Here is an 18813-nt window from a genome sequence, read left to right on the forward strand (position 1 = left end):
ATTATTGTACTTACCCCAATGCACAAGACAACATCTCAATTACAGTGAACTTGTTAGCTAGGTATAGCTTTGCGCCAACACATCACCATTAGACTGGTGTAAAAGATAACTTTTGATACTTGAGATGTACGATTGATATGAGCTTATTCTATCCCTACAGAGAGATGATGGATTCAGACCCATCACACACCAGGAACACCGCCAATATTGGCATGCGTTCTCTATCCCCATCCCAGAAAGACATTGGTGTTTTGGAATGTTTTGCTGATGTTGGGTATCTCTCTGACCCACACAATGGTCGTTCCCAAACTGGTTATGTGTTCACCATGGGTGAGACCGCGATATCTTGGAGGTCTACAAAACAGACCCTAATAGCTATATCTTCGAACCATGCAGAGATTATTGCTCTTCACGAAGCGGTTCATGAATGTATATAGATTGGATCCATAATTACGCATGATCGAAGCAATTATGGTTTGAAGTCTATCACAAGGTGAGCCTACGAGCATTTATGAGGATAATGCTGATTGCTTTGGACAAATGAAGCAAGGCTACATCAAATGCGACAACACAAAGCATAATTAGCAATAACAGACTCTTCTCAAGATCAAAGTGAACTAGGTTCGATCTGAGGACAGTGTGACAGACTTGTTCACTAAGTCATTGCCTAATTCCACTTTTGAGAAACATGTTGGTAGCATCGTTTGTGGAAGTTATCCGAACTCCCATAATCGTAGTCATCAGGGGGAGATGCAGACATTAGAGGGAGATGTCTACATGTATGGTCTCGAAACGTGAAGGGTGTGTTGTACTATTTTTCTCTTTCAACCGAGGTTATTTTTGTCCCACTGAGTTTTTGTTACTCGGCAAGGTTTTTGACTAGGCAACGAGAAGAGCACCGCGTTTGGTCGACACAAGGGGGAGTGTTCAAGTATATCTGAATTGTGTGTCTGACCCAAACTCTAGTTACTTGTCTGAGTTGTAATAGGGTTAGTCTTACAGATATTCTAGAAGATATTCTCGGAGATATCTTAATCATTGTACGATTATGTTTCCTTGTAAAACTCTGATTCTATGTTTGTAATCCTCTATATAAAGAGGCTTCTATTATCAATGAAAGCACAACTCATTATCCCAATTCTCTCTGCTGTTCTCTCTGCATCCCAATTTCAGTTTTCCTAAAACAAATGAGTTTTCTGTTTTTTTTTAAATTTGGTCTGTCACTTGTATGTAATTTTCTATTTTTTTCATAGTCTATGCACACTTTATACTATCCTTAATAAATATATCATGTTCCAAATCTGTTACATAGGGTTTTTACTTTTCTTTTTTTTGGCAAGAGAATCTCTTGCATATGTTTTGCTGGACAATATTTTATATACGGGTGATGTGTACATTCACACATTCTAAACTGTCCATTTTCTCTTTTATACATACTGAAAAAGTACCAACTGAAAGTGGGACTCCTTGAAGTTGTATTTTAGGTGAGATCAAAATTATATGTCATCAAATCATATGAATTTCTTTCTATTTAAATATTTAATAATGTTAGGATGGATAGGCATGGCATTCCATATTGCTTAATAGAGTCGCTAGTCCTAATGCATCCGTTGCTTATTACGTAACTCACTGTCAGTGTTTGAAGATATGTATAGCATTGCATCACTGTCACTCGATAAACAGAGGGGAATAAAAATCCAGCAAAAAGGAAAAATTAAACGCCTATAGTTAAAAATAAAAAATAAATAAAAAAATCAGACAACTAATAAGCGAACACAAATTGAAATTGAAGAACAAACCCAGCCTTGTTCGTGTGGATTGATCGAGAGATGACCATCACATGCTAGTCCAGATTAATTGGTGCCTCTGCCTATCACCATCAACCGTCATCCTTGGATATCAACTTCGGCAAAAGAAAGGCTTCTTCTAAATATGAAAATGCAGAAAAGGCAGGTCAGTGAAAAATTATCACAACAGATTTTGAGGTTATGTGGCAGGGAATATTAATACCTGGAATCCAAATATTAATGATCATAGTGTACTTCAAGGACTCGATTGGTACTTGTTGATGATACTAGAGCTAGCTGCACCTTGTGCGTGACCAAAATCACAAGCAGGTAATTCCAAAGCACCTCAAAAATGCTGACACTGCTCTGCCTATATTTGTTTGTCTTGCCAAGTTTTCAAATCTTTTGGTTGGAAGATGAGGTTCCTGTTCTTGTTCTTGATCTTGATCTTGCTCCCCATCATGATGATCATCATGCACTTCCCCAGAATTGGTGTCATCTGATACTAATGATGCTACAGCTGCCCCTTCTGCGTCCAAAGCCACCTGATCAGAAATGCTCTGCCTACATCTTTCTCGTGCCAAGTCTTCACCATTTGCATGATCCGCTTTCATATTCATATTAGCCAGGTGGACCCCTAAACCTTTTAGGAGCAACCCTTTGCCATCTGAGTCAAAAATCACTCGAACCACATGATCCACCACCTGTAGCTCCTTGAAATCAATACATGTCAGCCACACGTATACATGATCATGAGCTGATGACTCTGTCGCTTTTCTCTTTTTTGGGTCATAATAAGGGCAAACACTGTCATGATCCTTTTTTTTATCAATCACAACAGTCACAGCACAACCACAATAATCACGGGAAAAATCTTTGGTAATTTCAAAAACAACACAGACAACCAATCCTATTCTCTCACCCGTCAAATTCCTAGGGATTTTTATCAAAATTTCACATTTATCACAAGTTTCATGACCACAAGGCACCCTTGTGTCCACCTCACCCCTGTCAAACCACTTTGGAACTTCAATTCCCAGGAGACTTGGAATTATAATATTCCAGTACTTCCCGTTCCGATATGAGGCGTCATACACCATCTGCAAGACAAGAGACATGGTTGTGTTAATTATTATTAGTCGGGATTGTGTGTGTGTGTAGAGAGAGAGAGAGAGAGAGAGAGAGAGAGAGAGAGAGAGAGAGAGAGAGAGAGAGAGAGAGAGAGAGAGAGAGAGAGAGAGAGAGAGAGAGATGGAAAACCTCATTCAGTAATGCTTTTGCCATCTTCGACACCATGTCTATGCCAAGATTATCTACCAGTGTATGGCAATTAGACAAGTCCATCCTGTGAGGAAGTACCGGAGTGCCTTTCTGTTCCAGTTTATTTGACAAATTAGAAAATCTTTCCAACCATACGCAATCATCCAGATTTATATATGCTATATTTGGTGGAAGTTCTGAAATGTCTCTAAGCATCTTGCAACCACTTAAATCAAGAGATTTCAACTGACGAAATTTGCTGATGCAAGCTGGGAGACTATCAAAACTGCTTCCAAGTAAATTAAGTCTCTGTAATGTGGACACACAGTCAAGATTCGTTAGGAAATCAGAGACTGATAATTTGCATCCTTCAAAATCAAGACGCAGTAGCTGGGGAAACAATAATGAACCAGGATGATCATGCCCATTGTTTGAATTAGTTGGAAGCATCAAAGGAAGAGATTCTGCACTAGATGAAACCAAAGCGCTCGCCCTACTTGGAAATGTCACCAGTTTTGGGCACCAAGAGAGGTCTAGAAATCGTAGCTGTTGCAGCCCTCCGTAAACACTGTGCGGCACATTTGTAAGGTTTGCACATCCTTTTAGTGCTAACTCATCAAGGCCAATGAGATTTCCAATTGACGAAGGCAATTCTTCAATGAGAGTTTCAGAAGCATCCAATTCCCGCAATGAAGTGAGAAAACCAATTGATGAAGGCAGTTCTTTAATGGGAGTTTTAGACAGCTTCAATTCTGTTAAAGAAGTAAGATGTTCAATTGACGAAGGCAATTCTTCAATGAGACTTTCAGAGGCGTCCAATCCTGTTAAAGAAGTGAGACACCCAATTGATAAAGGCAATTCTTTGATGCGAGTCTTAGACAGCTTCAATTCTCTTAAAGAAGTGAGATACTCAATTGATGAAGGCAATTCTTCGATGAGAGTTCCAGACACGTCCAATTCCTCCAAGGAAGTGAGATACCAAATTGATGATGGCAATCCTTTAATGGAAGTTTTAGACAACTTCAATTTTGTTAAGGAAGTAAGATTTTCAATTGATGAAGGCAATTCTTCAATAAGAGTCCCAGACACGTCCAGTTCCTCCAAGGAAGTGAAGTACCCAATCGATGAAGGCAGTTCTTTAATGGGAATTTCTGACAGCTTCAATTCTCTTAAAGAAGTAAGATTTTCAATCGTTGAAGGCAGTTGTTTGATTGGAGTTCCACCCAAATCCAAAATTTCCAAGGAAGTGCAACATCCAATCCATGAATGCAGTTCTTTTATGCCACTTCCCCTTAGAGTCATATATGTAATGGACTCCATCTTGTGCACAATGATTATGAAACTCTCGAGCCTTTTACAAGAGCGAAGCAGAAGCTCCCTCATGGATTTCCAACTGACTTCTGTGGGAAAAGTCTCAAGCTTAGGGGAGTTCCAAAGACTCAAATAATTAAGTTTCTCGAGGAATCCAACAGAATGATGCACTTCAACTAAATTTTTACAATGATCAAGATTCAAACGTTGTAAGTTTGGGCTTCCAGATATGTCCGAGACTTTTGTTAGGTACTGACAATCTTCTAAATCTATTGATGTCAGATTTATTAGATGCTGCAAGACAAAAAAAAAAAATGATGGAGAGGAAGGAACAGGTGATAAGCTAGAGATAAATATGTGAAACAACCACACATACCCTACATGTGTATCCAAAAGAACATACCTTGAATCCATCTCCCAATACTGTGATGCGACTCCTAGGCATATTGATTAGAGCAAGTTCTCTTGGAATTGAATTGGATGGCAAAAATTGTAAGTCACAGTCGAGCCAATCAACTACCCTTAAGCTATTTGGCAAATTATCAACAAATCCAGAATAACGTCCAGCACGGTGTATGAAAAGTCTAAGATTTCGCATGTTGGAGAAAGTGGTACTACTTAAACATATCACATCTGAATCTTCAGGCAACTCCACCTTGATGCCTATAACATTGGTTGTTCCCTAGTATGAAAATACAAAAGTCTTAACAAACCAAGCTCTTTCTCAAATAATTAAATTTCATATGCTACTTAGGTGTTAGGATTTTAAACTAAAATAATTAAAGTTGATGTGAATTAAGATATCCACTTACAGTATTCTCTGTTAGAACATGGTAAACATCTTTATGATACCACAACCTGCTACGGTTTCCAGCATCATTAGGCGACTGTTGGCGGACTATATCTCTACCCATATCTTCTACCAAGTCATGTATCCAGATGCAATCATAACAATCGATACCGATGAGGGCCTTTTCTATGAGCACATTGATAACATACTCTGGGTTGTAGCCACAAGCTTCTAGTATTTTTATCACATGTGCTCTCTCTTCACCTTTAAAGAAACATGCAATGTCAAGAAAAGCTTCCTTCACTTCTCTCTCATCCATTCCATCGTAACTTTGTTTTAAAATATCTTGAATTTTGCTGCTTTTGAAACCATCCAATGTAGCTTGCCATAGCTCTACATTTTCATTGCAAAGAGAAGAACCTATAATATTCAAAGCCAATGGAAGGCCTTGAGCATAGCTTATTGCACGTTCTGTGAGTTCTACATAACCATCTGAAGGTTGACTTCTTTTAAAGGCATTCATATTGAAAAGGTCGAGAGCTTCAGCATGGTCCAATTCCTTGACCTCGTATATCAACTTAACACAATGACCTCTCAGCAATTTCTTATCCCTTGTTGTTATGATGATTTTACTACCCATACCAAACCAACTAGGGTCACCCGCCAACTTGTTTAACTGATCCATGTCATCCACATCATCAAGAACTAAAAGAACTCTTTTGTACTGCAACCTTTCCTTGATCATAGTGATTCCTCTAGCTACATTGGCCACCTTCAATTTTGTTTCCTTTAGAATCTCACGAAGAAGTGTCTTTTGTAGTTTGACAAGGCCTTTGGCACCCATTGAATTTCCTCGAACATTGTCCAGAAAACAAATCCCTTCAAATTTAGGAGCAATTGAGTTATAGACAGCTTTAGCATTTGTTGTCTTACCAATTCCACCAGCCCCCCATATCCCTACCATATGAACGTCTCTTCCCTCGACATATAAAAGCTCATGGATCTCTTGCACACGACGTTTTATTCCAACTGGGTACTTGGCCACATCCAAATATGTATGGTTTATGACTTCCTTTGAAATCTCTCCAACGATGTCATGAATAAAACTGGATTCCGAATGATGCCTGGACATTTTGTAAGTGTAGGAAACAATTAATGAAATCAATTTCCATACACATAAAATAAACAAATTTAATCGAGAATACAAACACAATGACAATTCACATTTGCAGTCACAGACAAAATAAAATAAAACATATAGTTCAATTAGAGTAAAGTAAATACAGTTTACCACGGAGTTATTAGATATTATCTTCTTGAAATTAATTGTGTACTTGATTGATAATAGTTGCTATTGTAATTTGTATAACTTGATGATATATAACAGGATTAATTATGGCTCTTGAATCCTAAAGTATTCATTTCTCATCAAAGAAACGGAGAAGGAGAAGAGAGTGAGAGGTGGCTAGAAAAATACTCTGAGAGAGTCCACCCTGACAAATTTGCCGCTTCTTTAAGAGCTGCCTTCCATATCTGGACCTTCTCCTTGAATTTGGATTCATAATTAGCAAGTGCTTCCCCAAAGCTACCTCTGTGATTTCGTATATCCGAGGGATCGACTTTGTAGAAAACTGGGCGAACCTTTTGTTCATATGATTCCCTGCAGTCGAGGATCTTGACAAGTTCATCCAAGCACCACTTGGAGGATGCATAGTTTTCAGAGAACACAATGATTGAAATCTTCGACTCTTCGATTGCTTGGAGAAGCGCTGTTGATATATCTTCTCCTCTTCTGAGCTCATCATCCATGAAGGTGTTGATTCCCTTCTGACGCAAAGCGCTGCACAGATGTCCTGTGAAATTATTGCGTGTATCCTCACCTCTAAAACTCAAAAAGACATCGTATTTCCATGGACGGGTGGAAGAAGGAGATGAATAAGAGGCTTCTTCAATGATCACCATTGAAAGCTGTGAGAAAACAAGTAAGACTGTGAAAGAGTTTATGGACTTTGAAGAAGAAAGAGGCAGAGTTGCAATGATTCTCAAATCTCAAGTCACTAATAAAACAATGGTGCTGAGGAGGGTAAGTTTCGTCGTTATGTTTCCGACGCGGTTGTCAGAATAGCACCATTGGATTAAATAATGTCCAACCCATCTGTAGAGTATATAAAATTCCTGTTCAATCCAACCCACCAGTTTTGACCAAGTGGTGTAACAAAAAGAAGATATATAGTAATAAACATATGAAAAAAAAAAAGACAATTAGATCATATCCAGATATGCAAAAGTGAGTAAATTAGAATTTCATAGTTCATGCAAGAATCCCAATTCAATAAAATTTTCAAGTTCCTAACTATAACATATTATCTTGCTGATTAGCATTTGATTTAGAGGTAAGACACACACTAGTTGAGTGTTGGTTAAGGTTTCAAATTCGACATTACTGCCCCTTTTAACAAGAAGAAAAAAGAAAAAGAACACATCATCATTGCACCGATATTAATACCACTTCATTTCAAATTACAAAGTAATATTACTAGACTTTACACCCAACAATATGCACAAGTGCTGCAATCCCAAACAAGAGGAATTAATTAGTTACCAAAAAAATTTAAGAAGCTAATATGAGTATCAGTCCTTTTTTTTTTTTTTGGGAAGGGTATGAGTATCAGTCCTATATGAAAGAGGAAGTGTTCAGAACCCAGCTTCTAAAATGTGTTATGCAGAAATCCAGTGACCACAATCATACCAATCGCTACAGATTTGTCTCAGTTGTATCTTATCTGTTCTCATCCTTATATTACAGAAGATAATTAGTAAATAAAGAGTATATAAATCATAGTGATAATTAACTACAATACAACATTACCATCAGATTCAAGACTACACAAATGATCGAGAACAAGCAGCTTCAAGACTACAGTATAAAGAAAATGACTTGACTGATAAACATAATATAAACAGGATGACAAGTAAAGTAGTAAACCACATAAACCTGGTCAATACCTGAAATGTGCTCACAAAATTACAAAGCTCCCAAAGAAACAAGCATAAGTTCCTATATGTGGCTCTTTGCTGTCGACTGAAAGATTTAGAAACCATAAAATTATCATCAAATCAAATGTCAGAATAAATGGCAATTGTGCTTACACCAATATTTGAAGTGGAACATATTTATACCCAATTTGAGTAAGCCTAGTCACTGTAATTGTTAAAGTAAAGAAAACAATGTCCACATGTATAATTCAATATATGCAGGAGTTTCCATCTCAACTTATCAGAACAAGAAACAAAAATTCTGGCGAAGTCACCTGATCTCTTAGGGCTGTGTTGCAAAAAGAATGCAAAAATAATCATATATTGCTCAAACTATGTCATTAAGAAACGAAAAGAGATCTACATTTGTGTACTGTTGTTCATCACCAAGGGATAAAACTTATTGTATAGATACAAATGCCTTGCAGGATGAAAGCCTCACAAAATTTTCCGCATTTCCAGATTATGCCTTACTGCTTAATCAGTTTTTTGATGAAGGTTTCATAGCAAGCAATATCAAGGACATAAACCTTAACTATCAGTAAAATAAAGACCTCATTTGCCTTATCCACTTTCTCATTCAGACAATATTTATCAATCAGCATACTGTAAGTTGTGCTCAACTCCATATTGCATACCAATTGAATTGTGCCTCAAATACTTTGGAAGCCTCTGCTATCATCCTTGTTTTGAAGAGAGTATCCAAAAGCATTGTTAAAGTTATGGCATCAAATAAAATTCCATGACCTACCATTTCATTAAACAACCTTGGGGCTTGTCCACATTGACCTAAATGGCACATACCATAAATTAAAGGACTAAACAACAGTAAGTAATATTTCAAGGATCAGGCCTTACCTCTATCGATCGTTTCTTCCACAAAACTAATTGTCTCTGCTGCTTCCCTTCCTTGCATGAAGGCTAAAGCATCCAAATGACCATTGAATGTAACAATATCAAAAAGACTCCGCTGCCAATCATGTATTCAGATAACTGCACAGCTTCTTCCCATTGTTAGACTTGCATGAGGCAGGAGTTAGGGAAGTAATAGTGACAACATCAGGCATTATGACAACAACAGCAAGTGCTTCTTGAATACTTTCTTGAATACAAATAATATACACACACACACATGGATATATATATATATATATATATATATATATATATATATATATATATAGGGCCCTTCTAGTGAGGGATCCCTTTTTTTGGTCTTTTATAGGGATAGGCATTATACCAACTTTTCGATCATATTTTCACATCTTAACCGTTCAGTTTTTAGGTCCTAATGTATAGATCACTTCTGAAAATTTTCAGCCAATTTGATGATCGTTAAGGCATCCAAAACTGCAATTTACCATTATAAACACGAACGGTTCCGGTTCGACAGATTCGGTCCGTTCGTGTAAATTGCAGTTTTGGATGCCTTAACGATCACCAATTTGGCTGAAAATTTGCAGAAGTGATCTACACATTAGTACCTAAAAAATGAACGGTTAAGATGCCGAAATTACACGAACGGACCGAATCTGTCGAACCAGAACCGTTTGTGTTTATAATGGTAAATTGCAGTTTTGGATGCCTTAACGATCATCAAATTGGCTGAAAATTTGCAGAAGTGATCTATACATTAGGACCTAAAAACTGAACGGTTAATATGTGAAAATATGATCGAAAAGTTGGTATAATGCCTATCCCTATAAAAGACCAAAAAAAGGGATCCCTCACTAGAAGGGCTGTATATAAGGAACTTGCAGACTTCGGAAACTGGCTGCACTGTTGTCTGCATGTCTATTGCTTATGGGTCTGTATAATATTATCTATAATTAAGCAGAACCATACCTTCTGAGTCTGATGTTGGATCCCTTATTTTTATGGGTCCGTGACCATCAGCCCCAATATTGGGAAATTTTAGCCCACTTACACCAGCAAAAAAAAACTGTTCCCACTAACCCAAACATGCATGAAAAAGACTATTTTACCCACTAACCCACCTAACTCATTAAGGCGGTTCCGTTTCCATTTTCAGTTTCAAAAAAAATTCGTCTCTTCATCTTCCTCTCGCTCTCGCTCTCCCTCTGGCTCTCGATTCTGGGTTTCCGAATCTCGCTCTCGATTCTCAGTTCGTCCACCAACTCTGCTATCTAGACCAACTCCGGCGGCGCTTCAACATTCTCCGGCTTCTGTATTGTTGAAAAAGTGAGTGAAAATCTCTTTTCCGTTTCATATTCTTTTCCTTTCTGTTGAGATTGAACTTGTTCGTAGCCTAGGTTTGGTTAATCAAGTGGGTAAATGACAAGAATAGGATTATTCATGTTTCAAAATCTGAAAAATCTAGGGTTTCGGTTTCAAATCTGGCGACTTTTCATGTTGTGGTGAAGTAGATGCCTATTTGGCCCCAATAGGCATGTATTGCCCCCCAATACATGTATATTGCATAATGGACATGTCTATTGTCACAATTGACATGTATATGCCCCTAATAGGCATGTATTTGGCCCCAATAGGCATGTATTGCCCCCCAATACATGTATATTGCATAATGGACATGTCTATTGTCACAATTGACATGTATATGCCCCTAATAGGCATGTATTTGGCCCCAATAGGCATGTATTGCCCCCCAATATGCATGTATTGGCCCACAACAAAAGCTTCTGTTGTGGTGAAGTAGATGCCTATTGGGGGCCAATACATGTCTATTGCCCCCCAATACATGTATATTGCATAATGGACATGTATATGCCCCACAATAGGCATGTATTGGCCCCCAATAGGCATGTATTTCCCCCCAATAGGCATGTATTGGCCCTCAACAAAAGCTTCTGTTGTGGGGAAGTAGATGCCTATTGGGGGCCAATACATGTCTGTTGTGGGGAAGTAGACATGTTTATTCGGACAATAGAAGCTTCTGTTCTGTGCAGTAGATGTCTATTGGGGACCCTTACATAACTATTGCCCATAAAAGAATCATCTACTGGGGGCCAATACATGCCTATTAGGGGCCAATAGATGTTTACTGAAGTTCAATAGTTGAGGTGTTGATCATTATTAATGATTTTTTATTTTTTTGTTTATGATCAGAATGGCAAGAACAAAGCGACCACAAGTCAGTTCCAGCTCTGAAGAAGATAAGGAAGAAACAAAACGGAAAACACTTCAGCAAAGGCTGACAAAATTAAAGAATAAGAAGAAATCTAGAAGAGAAGAAGAAACTTCTACTGAAGATGAAGAAACAGAAGAACAGGCGGAAACAGAAGAAGAAACAGATGAAGAAGTAGTAGAAGAAGGAGAAGGAGAAGGAGAAGAAGAACAAGAAGAAGAAGAACAAGAAGAAGAAGAAGAAGAAGAAGAAGAACAAGAACAAGAAGAAGAAGAAGAAGAAGAAGAAGAAGATGATGACAGAGAAACGACACAAAGGTTCTATGTCCAGACAAGAAGTCAAAGGAGTAAGAAAAGACAACAGTCTAACTATGACAAGGATGAACAGACAACGAAAAAGAAGATTAAAATGGAAAAGTCAAAGACAAAAGAGAAAAAGCCAAAGAAAGGGGGAAGGAAGAAGAAAGAAGATACAAAAGAAAATGCAAAGATCGAGTGCAGGCAACAGAAATGCACTCTAAGTGCTTTCTGGAGATTGATTGACACATACAGAGACAAAATCCCAAAAGAGGCTTGGGATATTTTGAGTACTACTGTATTTTGGGGGATGATCCGGCCATTTTTCGAGAAGAAGCTCACTGAAACTCAGCTACACAAACATGAGGCCGACTTGGAGATCATAATGAAGTACTTTGATGTTAAAAAAGCCAAGTTTGTGTTTGGGGAGACAGAAATGGAAATAACATTGGAAGACATAAATGAATTGTTTGACTTGCCAACAACTGGTATTGAATGGGATCTAAGCAAGAAGGTGCTCAAGGAGGAACGGAAAGCATCTTCGATATTTGACGTCAATATGAGGAAAGAAACAGTAATCAAACCTGATCTGGAAAAGGCACTTGGCAAGGAGCTCAACAAGAAGAAGAAGGCTAATCCCAAGATAATTGCGGCACTGATTATCATGTACCTCTTCAACGCATTCCTCTTCAGCAGGACATCTACAACCTTAACATGGGACCTCATCAACGCTTGTGAAGACCTAGACAACATAAACAGCTTCAATTGGGCAAAGATGGTACTAGATTTTCTGATGGATGGGCTTCAGAGGTATCGAAAAGATCATCCGTCAACTCTTTCTGGCTGCCTCCTTCTCATATATGTAAGTACAATACATTATTTTCTTGAGTATTGGGGGGCAATAGATGTATATTGCCCCCCAATACAGTATAATTGGGTGTCTGTTGTTCATTTACTAACAAAAATGGTTTATTTTACAGTACTGGTTCTTGGAGAAGACAAAGATCAGAAACTGGATTCAAGGAATGGAGAATGAAAAACCGCGATTTGTGAGGTGGTCAATAAAGGAGCTGTTCAACCTGCAGAAGCTCCACCAGAATCCAGACTGGCCGAAGGAGTTAATAAGAGAAGGGCCGTGGTTGGAACATAACTTCGTCAAGTTATTGGGTATGGAAGAGGAGCAGGAAACACCAACTTTCGCCAACTGGGTAAGTTAGCAGGTACATTGGAAATTTACAAATTGTCTATTGCGGGGCAGTAGACCTGTCTTGGCACACCAATACTGGGTTTATAATGTCTCTATTGGGGGGCAATAGATATCTATTGGACCCCAATACAGGTTTTGTAAAGTGTCTACTGGCCCCCAATAGACGTCTATTGGGGACCAATGTTGGTAAGTTTTTTTTGACTTTTTTGTTGTTTTATTGGTTGCAGGTTCCACAAGCGAGTCAGGAAGAGAAAGAAGAGAACATTAGGGTTACTGGGAACATGAGAGTTCTCCTAAAGGAGATGAATACAGTGATTGAAGACGAAGGTGACAAAAAGAAAATGGAAGAGAAAATGAAGACTATCTTACAAGCAAATGAAAACTTGGCAAACCATATTAAGGTGCTTTGGGAAAAGATTATGGTTGCTGATGACAAGATTTTGTCTATGGAGAACAAAGTGACTAAAGTGATGCAAGAAAACAGAGCGCACAAAAACCACATCAGAGCTCTGAACAAATTGTTGGCAAAGGCAAATGCGAAGAAACCAGATGAGAAAAGTAGTGATCAGAGAGCTAATCAACTTCAGATGGTGCTGGCGTCAACGGAGCAAGAAGATGGAACGAGGTATGAATATGATAGAAGCCAAGCTGAATATCAGCCTCAAACACCAGTCAAAGAAGAACCAAGGGGAGGTGATCCAGTTAACGCAGTTCCTCTATCTTTCAAGAAACCAGAAGAGGAAATACTAAATGAGGAGGAGATACTAAATGCTGTAGAAGCAGAAAAAATAGATATAATTGTCTCGACAATTCTCGAAGCAGCTAATTCGGCAGAAATGGCAGAACCAGAGAAGAAAGAAACTGCCACAAAGACAGAAGACATGAAAGAGAAGGAAAAGGTTGCCATGCATTCTATTGAGAGGAACGTGAAACAAAACAAGAGAAAGGCATCAACTAAGGACAAGGATGAGGATTTTGAGTATGACACTCCAGAGATCTTGAAGACTTACGGAAAGAAAAGAAAGACTGCTCCACAAGAACAGCCAAAGCAGAGAAAGAAAGCCGAACAGAAGCTGGCATCAAACCTGCAGAAAGGGAAACAAGTGCAGCAGCCAATTCAAATTAAAGATGTGAATTGCGAGAAGTACACTTGGAAAACCTTAAAGCCTGAACTCGCAAGACACTACCAGCAATTCTTTGAGATGGTTGATGACAATTTGTAAGTGCATAGCATAACTATTAAAATTTGAATATTAATGGGTTATAGACATGTAATAACTACACATTTTTTTGTTTGTGCAGATATACCTACTGGACAAGTAGAAATGGCATAATAGGGGTAACAAGGAGAGACATGAAGATTATCATCCAAGAGGAAGATTTGGATATTAGTGTAAGTTTTAAATTTTTGTTTTTTTTTGTCCCCAATAGTCACCTATTGCCCCCCAATAGGCATATATTGCCCCCCAATATGTGACTATTGGGGGGCAATATAGGTGATGAACTTCACATATATAATACTAACAAATTAAACGATTGCAGGTGATCAAGGCTTACACTGAAATATTACAGAATGAACTGAAAGAAAAGAAGACTCAAATTGGATTGCTGGACATTGAAGCAGCGGTAAGTAATGAAGTAAAAATAGCAGCGTGTCTATCTATAACAATTGAATGATTTAATATGTGTCTATTTCCTGTACAGTACTACGCTATTCAACATGAAAAGAAACTGGCAGACTTCAAGAAAGAAGGAAAGAGCCTTTTGAAAGACGACTTCAAAGGCCATGAGATTGAAATAGAGTTATTTCTAATTGAACAACTGTGGAGTAACTTCAGCTACCCCAAGGTGCTCATCCCGATCCACCATTGCTACAGCCAGCACTACACACTGCTTATCATCGACAATGAGAAAAAACGCTTTGTTCACATGAACTCTATGCTGCCTCCAAAGAAGGAATGGACAAAAGATAATCACCACTACACCAACGCAAACTGGGTGGTAAGTAATAATATCAAAACAATGTGTTTATTTTTCAACTCTGGTCAAATTTAGAATGTCTATTGATGCTTCATATATCTGTATCAAACAGGTAAAGCACATAAGGAGGTTCATCCGTGATGTGAACATGACAGCCAGAAAATTTGACACTGACAGCCAGGATCAAGACAACACAAGAGAAAAGTGTAAAGGTGAGGACGCTCAAGGAGAACTTATCACTGAGGTTGAAGAAATGACCGAAAGAGAGAAAGAGGTCAGAAGGTGGATCTTGGATAATCATATAGGTGAACAGGACTACGAGCTTGTAGAAGACTTCAACTGCCCTCAGCAGAAAACCTCATTGTAAGTGCTTCAAAATGCTTTAATATTTGTTTATGATGTGAAAAATGAAAATTTAATTATTACATTTGTGCCAAGTTTTCAGTCTATTGGGGGCCAATACATGCCTATTGTGGGGCAATAAGTACTTTGTTGAGGATCACTAAGTTTAATTCATGATTTACAGGGGGGACTGTGGGCCTTTTATGCTCTATTTCATGGAAAGCATAGTTCACGGAGTGCCACCGAACAAGAAGAAAGCCGATGACATGAGGAAAACAATTCTTGAGAGGTTTGCAATGGAGGAATGTCGTTGGAGTGTTGAAAGATAAAATCAAGAAGCTGCACTTACAGTAGGAAACGCACAAAGCTAGAAAATGTAAATTTTGGAATATTAATACTACTTTGGGATGATTTGAAAGCTTTTCAATATATTTTCTGTTAAATATATTGAAAGAATTTGTTTCCAGTTTCTACTGTTTAGCATATCACAGGTCAATATTTAAAATACAGGCCCATATTACATACCTGTGCATTTAGCCCTCAGAAACCAGGTTCTATTGGGGGGCAATAGACATCTATTGGCCCCCAATAAAACTTGTATAGAGGGCCAGAAATAAAATAGTAGGACATCAAACTACATTGCAAATATGCAGGTGTAAAAATTCCACACTTGTTGAACTTCAAGCCTCCAAAACTCAGGTTCTATTGGGGGGCAATAGATGTCTATTGCCCCCCAATAGACGTTTGTTGGGTCAGTTAGCTTTCACAACCCATTGGAAAGACTTGCAACTCAGAAACAGACATGCTAAAATGAAATAAAAATGGATAGAACAACCGGAAAAAATCTCAATACAAGATCTTGAAAAACTTAATCAATTTATCAGTCAGCAATAAAATTGAAGGACCAATCAATGTCAATAATCTTTGACAGCAAAAAATGTTAAACTAACCCTCGATAAAATAATCTATTGCCCCCCAGTATCCTAGTACTGCCCCCCAATACAACCAGTCAGAATGCTAAAACAATTGACAAATTTACATTCAAATAGGTTCAGTGCAGGTCTTCTTGTTATGCTGTCCCATTTTGCCACATCGACTGCAACGAATGAGCTTCTTTTCACACTCTCCTCTAGACTTGAACCTCTTGAGCCTAGGCCTCCCAGGAGGCCTCTTTGCATTTGGAGGAAGTATGAAGCCACTGCTAGAAGATTCCGAAGAAGCCATATCAACGTTGGAAATTGGATAAATTGGAAAATCATAGCACTTCTGGCAATAATCAACATGAAAATGCTTATCTATAAAAGCATAAACATCCAATGAGGCAGCTTGAATTGCAGTAAGACCGTGGCAGCAAGGGAAGCAGTTAATCTCCCATTTTTTACAGGAGCACGAAGGAGTTCCAAGGTCCACAACATAAGAATACTTTGATCTAACCTCATAAACATTTGTATGGGAGTAATGCACATTGAAACGGCAAGCTTTCTCCATACCTTCTTTCAAACGACCCTCCATAACAGGAGTAAGTTGTGAGGTCCAAAGCTGTGCCTCATCTCTCCTCTCACCCATCATCTGCATCACCCTAATCCGAGTCTGATCAAGCATAGTGTACATTGGCATCTCCCGCTCAACAGCAAACCAAGCATTAAAAGATTCAGCTATACTATTAGCCATAATTCCATAACGGCATCCAGGGAAAAATGCACGGCACCAGTTTTGAACAGGCAGATCAGCAAGAAACGGATCTATAATATCAGCACCACCAGCTTCTCTCAACTCTCTTAAATGAAAACGATATTCCTTTTCAGTGCATGAATATGCCAACTCAAAAAACTTCTTTTTAACATCATCTTTCAAAACAGAAGAGCCTTTACCGTTGTATTTAGTCATGAGGTTATGCACCAAGTGCTTGTAACAGAAAAGATGAGGATTACCAGGAAATATCTTGTCGAAAGCACTCAACAGTCCAACACCGCGATCACTAATAAAAGTGATCTTTCTACCTTGAGGTTCCAGCAAGTTCTTCAAGTGTTGGAAGAAAAAGGACCAATTAGCATCAGTCTCAGAATCACAGACACACATTGCAAGAGGAAAGAAACCTACAGAAAACAGGAAAAAAAAGTGAGTCTACTGGGGGTCAATAGACGTCTATTGGGGGGCAATACATGATTGCAGCGTGCCACTGCACCGCCAACTGGAGCGTGCCGCTCCACATTTTCAACAAAAAAGAATTAAAAAAACAACAATAAACATAATAGAAACAAAAAGGGGAGAGAAATCAGAAAAAAATAAACGTGTATTGGGGGGCAATATATCTCTATTGGGGGTCAAAACATAATTGCAGCGTGCCGCTACACCGCCAAAGGGAGCGTGCCGCAACACATTTTCAACAAAAATACCAATAAAAAATCATAGACATGAGAAAAATACCATGATTTCCATTCTTTCCGGTTGCACAAAGTATCTGCCCCTTGTAGACACTCTTCCCAAAAGTCCCATCGACAAACAAGACGGGAAGGCAGAATTCAAAGCCTTTAACACAGCCTGCATAAGCTAGGAAAAGCCTCTGAAACCGATTGCTCGATGGATCAACTTCCAAAACAAACGAAGATCCCGGGTTAGTCTCAAATACAGCATCCCTATACCATGTTAACTTGTTAAACGAATCAGCCTCAGAACCATAAATCATTTCCCTAGCCTTCTGCTTTGCTTTCCAAGCAACCTTGTACGATATATCAAACCCATAAGCTGACTTGAACTTGCTGATAATTTCCCTTGGCTTCAATGATAAGTTATAGCTAATGTCCTCTTCAATACATGTCTTGACAATTTTTGATCCCAAAAGCTCATGTTTTTGCTTTCGAAGAACACCTTTGCAAGAATGGACATTGTCCAACTCACCAATAATAAAGCATCCATTTGCAGGGGATACATAACCACGGACATTCCACTCACATCCTTCGGTTCCCCAATTGGAACAAACTGCATGAATTCTGTCCCAGTCATTTCTAATAAATACAAAGCTGAACCCAACTTCAATAGCATACTTTCTGAGCCTGTCTCGAAACTCAGGGGAACCGCCACGAAATTTCTGCCCTACACATTGAATGTAACTAGCCCACTCATTTGACAAGTAAGACTTTTGAACTTCAGTCCTAAATGCCTCAGTGAGGTAATCATCTTCATCAACAATACCAGAGCAGCTATCTTCAAATGAAACAGAAGTTTTTTTGCTGCAACTTACACTATTCTTCAACACCATAATATCAACACAATCCAACTTGTAAATCTTGGCACCGCTAAACAGCATCTTGAAATCATCATCATTGCGAAGAAAAAAAATAGCGCATCCAGGAAGCGAATAATGAAGCTCAATATCATCAGTTGCAGAAAACTTGAACCGTTCACAAATGTATTCAAACAAATGAGCATAGCTCATATATTGATTAATACAAAACATGAAACTTTGTCCAGAATGAGTGCACTTAACAGCCAAGGAAGCATCCATATTCCTGTATATAAAAAAAAAAAAAAATAAATAAAACCACTATTGCCCCCCAATAGACACATACTGACCCCCAATAGATGGGCCTCAGATAAAATCTGTTTACAAAACCGAAACAAGTTACTATAAACACGTACTACTGAACTTCAGTAACAACTAAGAGTATCAAAAACAGAAGAAAAGCGGCTTTTTCAAT

At 38.4% G+C, this 18813-nt stretch overlaps 3 protein-coding genes across 3 annotated transcripts; 1 reads left to right on the forward strand and 2 right to left on the reverse strand.

Annotated features, from left to right (window-relative positions):
• Positions 1-1627: 1627 nt before the first annotated feature.
• On the reverse strand, positions 1628-8265 carry LOC133707781 (disease resistance protein RUN1-like). The gene is made up of 7 exons (XM_062133268.1): positions 8155-8265; positions 6626-7116; positions 5171-6272; positions 4762-5040; positions 3048-4652; positions 2011-2887; positions 1628-1926 (listed from the first exon to the last, which is right to left on the reverse strand). The coding sequence occupies exons 1-6, from the start codon at positions 8248-8250 to the stop codon at positions 2108-2110; spliced, it is 4353 nt and encodes a 1450-aa protein (XP_061989252.1). The 5' UTR covers positions 8251-8265; the 3' UTR covers positions 1628-1926; positions 2011-2107.
• A 3329-nt stretch (positions 8266-11594) lies between these two features.
• On the forward strand, positions 11595-15444 carry LOC133711423 (uncharacterized). Its single transcript, XM_062137552.1, has 8 exons — positions 11595-12448; positions 12567-12794; positions 13021-14012; positions 14096-14186; positions 14336-14419; positions 14498-14794; positions 14886-15136; positions 15300-15444. Exons 1-8 carry the CDS (start codon positions 11699-11701, stop codon positions 15442-15444), a joined length of 2838 nt encoding a protein of 945 aa, XP_061993536.1. The 5' UTR covers positions 11595-11698.
• Positions 15445-16156: 712 nt separating this feature from the next.
• LOC133711424 (uncharacterized) lies at positions 16157-18620 on the reverse strand. The gene is made up of 2 exons (XM_062137553.1): positions 17543-18620; positions 16157-17211 (listed from the first exon to the last, which is right to left on the reverse strand). Exons 1-2 carry the CDS (start codon positions 18618-18620, stop codon positions 16157-16159), a joined length of 2133 nt encoding a protein of 710 aa, XP_061993537.1.
• Between the last annotated feature and the right edge of the window lie 193 nt (positions 18621-18813).

This window comes from Rosa rugosa, chromosome 5 (genome assembly GCF_958449725.1).
Source record: "Rosa rugosa chromosome 5, drRosRugo1.1, whole genome shotgun sequence".
Taxonomy (NCBI): Eukaryota; Viridiplantae; Streptophyta; class Magnoliopsida; order Rosales; family Rosaceae; genus Rosa; species Rosa rugosa.